Genomic DNA, 7,634 nt, shown 5'->3' with positions numbered 1-7,634 from the left:
AAAGATACGTTAAGGGAAAGACCAATCTATACAGATCTTTTATAGTCAGTATATTTCTACAGATGCTGACATTGTATTTCTACTGGATATAAGACACTGGGCTGGCTAGATGTTTGGTCTGACTCAGGAAACCTCTTCTTTAGTAAGTCTGCTAATTAGAAGTGTTTCAGTGTATTACTCCAAGATCTGAATTCAGCCTTTTATCTTAAATTTGAGAGACTGCTTTGAGCCTGTGCCTTCAATAATGATTAAAATATGTTTCAGAATTAAAATTTTGCAGTTTCTTGCATGTTTAAGATCATACCTATTTTTGCTGTGAAGAACACAAAAATTTCTCTGTTAGGAACTCATTTAGATTCTGTCTGATTTCATTCACCTGCCACTTATCATTTGCACGCTGGTCTACAGGACATCTAGAACAGCAACTTTCTTAGCATCATTTGCTCATTTCTTTCCTACCACAATAGTGTCAGAACAACAGTTTGTAGACAATACTAAAATATAAGAAATCACTAAAAGCAAATTGAAGTTATTTTGTGACGACATTGTACAAAGGCACAGAACTAGAAACGCCCTTAGAAGGCAGACGTCTGCCCACAAGAAGAGATGCCATCACTGTGAACGTGGTGTTGAAAGATACTGTCTCTCAAGAACCGACTGTATTGCAAAACTCTAACTCTGAAATTGTTAAACACCAAAGCAGTTCAGGAACAGAAAAGTCTTCTAATTACTTTGCCACACAGTAATTCAGTACTGTAAATAATTTACTGACTGCATAATTTGCCTATAGGCTACAATACAACTGAAGATTCCCTAAGGCTTTGCAATGTATACAAACAAATCGATGACTACATATAACTTACTGACTACAGGCTAAAAATTGAACTGAAGATTCCCTAATGCTTTAAAACGCATACAAGCACTCACTAGCTCACCAAAACAAGAGTCCACTGAACGGGAGCCCAGGCACATAACAAGCTCAACAGACCTTTATTGTGAGTATTAGAATGCAGTCAACATTATTGCCATTATAAAAAAAACAAATCACAGAAGAAAGTATTATGCTTCTCTCATAGAAGATTTAATAACAGTGCACTGCTGCCTCTCTGAGTGTGTAGTGACAATACACTGATGCACATGGCTACAGCTGAACAGAGGTGGCTCTAGCCAGTTTTAAAGAAAGGGAGGCTGCTGTTTGAAGTAAACAGCAATTGAACTAGCTTTAGATATTCAATCCACAGAACAAGGCTGGCTCATCTACTGCTTACACACAGGCCCAGTGTGTACGGTAGGGAAATTCACTCCCAAATGATTCTTCATGTTAGTTTTTTTTCTCCATGCAGTCTCCAATTTTTTATTTAAATTGTTCAGGCTGGTGCAGAATGGCTGTCAAATGCACAATCTGCTCTCTGTGCAGCGTATTTTCACCATCGTTACATGCTCCATACTTGTTTTCCATATATAAACAGATATACACATAGTGTATAATATTTATTGCTAAAGACAGATCCCCACACCCAGGACATAACATAGTATAATAAAAACTCTTACTGAAGTATTTCAAACGTCCTCTGTAAGATCATCACCTAAAGCCATATGGACTCAGTACAACAGAAAAAGTGTCCGCTAATAAAATGCGAGAATAGCAATGGGCATTTTGAAAGTGATTAAGCCTCTGACCTTAACAAGCACTCCAAAATTAGGGTGCATGTACTGTAACATTTCTAAGCAGTAGAGAGAAAACCTACGATTCCAGTGTTCTAAACCGACATGGCAAAGATGGGTCCTGTTTGCAAATGAATGGCATCATTGCACACACCCCCTTTACGCATCAGCGCCTCCATATCACTGCTAACAGGGCAAGCTAGCCAAGATGGCCTGGTTGCACAGTTCTGGTTATGAAGCCCCTGTTTGCAGAGTGCTCTCCACCCCCTACTTTTGTTTTTGATTTTTACATCAAGCTCCAGTTCAGTTCAGGATCTGTTTTGTGACTTTTAAAGTTTCAGTGAAGAAAAAGTTGCAGTTTCCCTTCAAATACAAAGGACTAATATTCTGGTTTGCAAACCTCAAAATACTTTTATAATTTTACTGTGATGTTCGAGCGACTCCTTTACATCCCAGCCTTCAGTTTGGTACAGAGTGATGGAGCCCAACAGCGCCAGTGGGGCTTTGCTGTAATATTCATTCAAGTCTAGTTAAGTTAGAAGCCAGATGGGAGTAGAGGGAGATCAGCACTTGCACAAGATCAGAATGAGCTTACTAAAGGACGGCAGCAAAAACATCTGAAGTTTTTGATCATGGTACACACGCTCCAACCATACACAGCTCATAGGATATGCCGGAGGCTGAGGACAGAAGAGCAGAGGAGACCTTTTCCTACGATTGCTTCCCACAGCAGCCAGAAAGAACTGGGGCACAAGAACAGAGGAGTGAAACCCTCCAGGCATCACAGAAGAAGAGTGCAGAAAGCTGAAGAACAAAAGGAGAAACAGATCCAACCTGCAGAACAAACAGATGAGGAACACATGTAGAAGCTTAGAGACAAAATTAAGAGAGACAGGTGGATGTCAGCCACACAAGAAGACTGCACCCATGGAAGAACAGTTTCAGTTCTTTGCCACCCAGCAAATATTCAAAATCAGAAAATCGTAACCCATCTTCTTCGACTATTTTAAAGAGGACGACAGGTTTCTACCACTGTAAATTATTCCATAGCTGAACAAAAATCTATGCATCTAAGGCCAGAATATCCAAACTATGGGCTCTACTCAACCTACAGCTACTCAAGAAAAGGGTTAGCAGGAAGCATCTTCCAACCTGTTCCCTGCTATATGACTTGAAGTACTTCCATTGTGTAACTGAAACATAGGCAGCCCCATTCATATCTGATCATGTCACCAAGACTACGTTTCATTTATGACTGCAATACTGGTGTCCTGTTGCCATCACTGCAACTGAAAATGCAGAATTCCTGATGTAGATGCCTATGGTATGGCCACAGGAAGGAGGTTTTGAAATTAATGACCCCAATACCTCCATGAAAAAAAAAAAAAACCAACCCTCAGACAAAAAGCTGGGCATTCAAAGGTTCCACAAGTTTGCCATTTAGCCCTGTGAAATCACAAAAGGCTTCTGTACAATGGCATTTCCCTTTTATTACTATTAAGAACCTATATTAAAAGAAGGCTGCAAACTTTTCAATTTTACCTTTCTGTGCACATGTATCAAAACCAGTCCTTACATCACCATATACTATTTCTTCCTCAGAGAGGGTCTGCCACCTCCATCATACAGCACAAGCAATTGCAATTCACACCCTGATAAATGATGTTGCAAATAGACTGTGTGTAGATCCCTAGCTTATTTACAGAGGAAGCAGGAAGACAGATGGAAAATGATGCCTACAGGAAAAAGATTCTCTTGATAAGGCCAACTAGAAGAAATACTGGTATGAGCCAGATCACATCGGGTTTAACTGGCACACGAGCAAAGCAATCAACTGTAGGTTACACTCTGTGCAAAACACTTAGCATTTTTATGGCACTTGACTTGTAAGTGTTTAAAGAAAAAACCTCAAAAGCATCCCAAACCTTTGAATACTTGAGAAACTGGGGCCAAAAATAATATTCACATTACAAACTAACATCACAATTTGAGAAAGCAAACTCAGACAAGTTTCTGAAGCATTCAAGCAATATACAATGTATCATAGCACTGTCCATAAGGACACTGACATTGTATTTCTTAGAAGATATGAATGCTTGCAGGAATTTTTAGAATATGTGACTACACAAGAAATGAAGATGAAAAAAATACTGAACAGATTATTTGTTTTTGTAAGCACATTCCATCCTGAGTAAGCCAGGATCCTGAGGGATAAAATTACATACTCATGTAAATTTACAGACCATTACATATACAAACAGAAGACAAGTTAAAGCTGTGAGGGCAACTTTAACTGCGACCTTACAATTTCCTTTTCAGAGTACTATTCCTCTATCTCTGCACTAAGAAGGAAACTTCCATCCTCCCACCTGGAATCTCTCGGTCCACCTCCACCTTCAGTAACATTTACAATTATATTACATCACACGCATGCACACACATTGCATAATACTGCTACAGTGTATGCTGTATAAATTATGTAAATACACTCCACTTTGTTTCAAAGTAATTCATCTGGATTTACACTTCTCTTATACAGTACACACAGTACCACATTCAAGGATATGCAGCAAGTGAATAATATATAAAAAAGTCTCACATATCCAAAAGCAAGTAGGTCACTCAACTATTCATATTGTTTGAAGCAGTTATTTAAGCATCCAGCTATATAACACAGTATTTTATTTATTAACAGTTGCTATAAAAATGTCAACAACTCCTCAGCTCTTGTGTTCTTTCTGCATTACGAAGTTGCCAATCATGATTCCATAATTAACTTCCATGTTACCATGCAGCTCTGTAATGTCTCCTATAAGCTTGATGTGGCAAGACTTTTTAAATAGCAACCACTCTAACAGGGGTTTACATTTTGCTTTGGACATCAAGAGCGATAACTCACTTCAGACATGATAGACAGACGGGAAATGTCAGGGCAGGTTCATTTTAGCAACAAACCAGCCATGCTGCTTTCTTTCTCAATAATGGTTTCATCATGAAAGTTCAATGCACAGGTTGCAAAGTCTTTCCCAGATAATCCATCTTTGGCACATTTTTCAATTTTATGCATCCTCAAAAGGCATTCAAAGATTTTTTTTTGATTTTTGATGGTCTGTACATTGTAACAATCACGTCTTTTTTACATTTGTATGTAGATGAGGAAGAAAAGTGGAAAATGTATAGTATGCAGAATATTTTTAATAAACAGTTTTACATACAGTACCTTACATATAGAACAGTGTGTTTGCAAATTTAAATAATTTTTGAATGTACAGTGGCTTGTACTCTTATCAAAAGGTAAATTCAAGTTTACTGTCTATCGGTTCTAAAATGCATTTATACAGATAACTAGAACTGATAAACAGACATGAGGCATAAAATGTTCAAGTATCTTAATGTCATCAGTTAAATAGCCTCCTTTTAACAGTCATATTTTACAAATTTCAAAACCTGTACATACATTATTTTCAATTTTAGAAACTGCTTGTTAAAAGGTAACATTTCATGTTAACCACCAGTTCTTATAGTCTATTGTAATAAAACTAGACATGTGTAGATATAAATGTATATAGTATGTATATATGTACATGTGTATCTATACACATATACATACACATACAAATATGTATGTAGCACTGGGTACAGTGGCAACTTATAAGCACAGGGAAAGTCCTGGGCTCAAAATCCAGCAAGAGCTAACAGAGCAAGTAGGTTGCCTTTGGTTTCATGATGTTTCATTCACTGAAGCTGAAAGACTTTTATAAAAACATCTTGGATAACGTATCTTGTGATATTTATTCTAGTGGTTCAGTATATTCACAGCCACAGACAGTTTTGCTGCTCTTGTCATTCCTCATCCCAGCTGAGGATGGTAAAGTTTCAGAGGGCCAACACCAGAACAGAGCTACCCAGGACAAAAATTGTACCTTGAATCCTGAATACTGCAATAGAACATAAAAAAATATAAACTAGATACAATTTTGGATGGATTGCTGGCACTGAGTAGGACTTCGGAAAAAACCTTCATGTAAGTCATAATCAAACTCTCATCCCAGTGGTTTTAATATTATTTGGCACATCTGACCACTATTTGTCACTTACATTTTAAAGGAGCCTAAGGGCGCTGTAATAAGGATTTCTATTTAAAAAAATACTTTAGAAAGGAGACCATGATAAGTAATTTCTTTCAAAAAAATCAAAGCTAGTATGTTCATTTTCCTGAACATTCATGAGAGAAGGAAATAATCTAAAAACTTTCCTTGTAGAGAGGATACAGATCTGTGTCTATCTTTCACTAGCAAGATAAGAGGAATTCATTAAAAAAGCAGTTCCCAAGACTTTCTAGTCAGCTGAATTCTGCTAGTTTAGATTTTTTTGCCAAAGGTTTCAGAATAGTAGCATTGTTCTTCGCAGAGCTTTTGTCTGTTCAACTTTCTTGTATGTGGGGATTTTCTTGTTTATCATGTTAAAATCATATCAACATTTTTCAGGATGTAATATATTACATTTTGAAGCTTGGACATTGAATATTCAGGTTTTCAATATAACAGATTCCTTACTCTAAGTTTCCTCTCCTCTCTCTAAAGCTTCAGGCTATTAATATAATCAAAGAACCAGATATATGCTCAGCTTTTTGCTGTCTTCCTGTCAGTCTTGTGGCTAGTAAGAAAATTCATTGTGAAGAACCTATTTTTATTTCTTTATTCTTCCTTTTGTCATACAGAGCAAAGCGTTGCTATTTGTTGTACTTTCCCCATGTCAATTAAGAGCTGTTTGATACGTCGCTTGAGCTGAGGCAACCGTGCCAGAGGATCTGGTGGTTCCAGTTCTCCAGTGAAATCAAGCCAGCTTTCTAAAACTACAGAAGGAAAAGGAAGAAGTTGATTAGAGTAAGTCTTCAAGAAACAGTTTTCATAAAAATTAAACTTTTCTTTCTCACTCTCTGTCTTCTATAAGAAGGGAAAATATACTGAGGCTGTGATTTTTACTTAACAGAAGAAACTTGTATTAGGGAAACACCAACTAACTCCGTGTTTCACTCAAGCAATCCAAACAGATCTTCTGATTTGATTGTTACTATAAAAAGGTACCTGGGAGCAAATTATACTCTTGGCTAATAATTTACCATCTACACACATAAAAGAAACCTCAGTTCATGATCTTCTAGATATGACAGTTCTGCAACAGAAAATGCAATCCTTAAATGCAAGGCTTGCTTCTGTCACTTTAATAGGTTCCTGTTTACAAGGTCCAGGTTACAGAATGGTTTTCCAATCTTCAACAAACGTTTTCAAGGAATTTCTATGCTTGCAGAGACAGAGAAGGGAAAGGTCAACCCTGTTAGCCTAGAAATACTGCCTAGTACAAGCAGGAATATTGAAAGTAAAACTGCAAATAGAAATAAGACAACTTTATTTGTCAAAAGATAATAAGGACTCGTATGACTAGACTACAAGCTCCCTTCATTCTTAATTTCTATGACTGGCAAGTAAATTTATGTGCTGTAATATTTACTCCTACACTATAATCTCATTCAAGTTTTCTCATGAAGCCTGATTTGTCTTCCTGAAATAAGTTATTTACTAATATATAGCAAACCCAAGTTGAAGGCAGAATGAATGCATCTTTTTTTCCTAAATATTGTCAAATACTAGAACTATCAGGCCAAAAACACTCCAGGCACGGAAAAATCCATCAACTTCATGATCTGTATCTGGACAAAGACTAGAGAAGTTATCTGAGCTTTCTGAAATCTGCCTAATATAACAAACTTGAGCTAAATTTTCAGTGTGTGAAAGCTGCTTAAGCTATTTTATTGGGCATTCAAAACTTGTGCAAGGGGGTGGAGGGATCAAGGGTAAAAGCTCTGGTTATAATTTTGGGTACCCAAACTTGAATACAAGTCTTAAAAATCCATCCCCAGTGCCTCAGATCACCTTCAACACAGTGGCTATGAAAGATGCTGTTACAGG

General features: G+C 37.1%; 1 protein-coding gene across 16 annotated transcripts in view; it reads right to left on the bottom strand.

The window, feature by feature from the left end:
• Positions 1-980: 980 nt before the first annotated feature.
• The window catches only part of PHF20L1 (PHD finger protein 20 like 1), a 66,933-nt gene continuing 60,279 nt past the window's right edge, over positions 981-7,634 (bottom strand). For all 16 annotated transcript variants that reach the window (XM_075705220.1, XM_075705221.1, XM_075705227.1 and 13 more), the window contains one exon: positions 981-6,520. In XM_075705220.1, coding sequence (XP_075561335.1) covers positions 6,378-6,520 — 143 coding nt within the window. In that variant the 3' untranslated portion in view covers positions 981-6,377. The remainder of the gene's footprint in view (positions 6,521-7,634) is intronic.

Source organism: Pelecanus crispus, chromosome 2 (genome assembly GCF_030463565.1).
Source record: "Pelecanus crispus isolate bPelCri1 chromosome 2, bPelCri1.pri, whole genome shotgun sequence".
NCBI lineage: Eukaryota > Metazoa > Chordata > Aves > Pelecaniformes > Pelecanidae > Pelecanus > Pelecanus crispus.
Note: the sequence above shows the minus strand (reverse complement) of the source record. Positions and strands in the feature narration are given on the sequence as shown.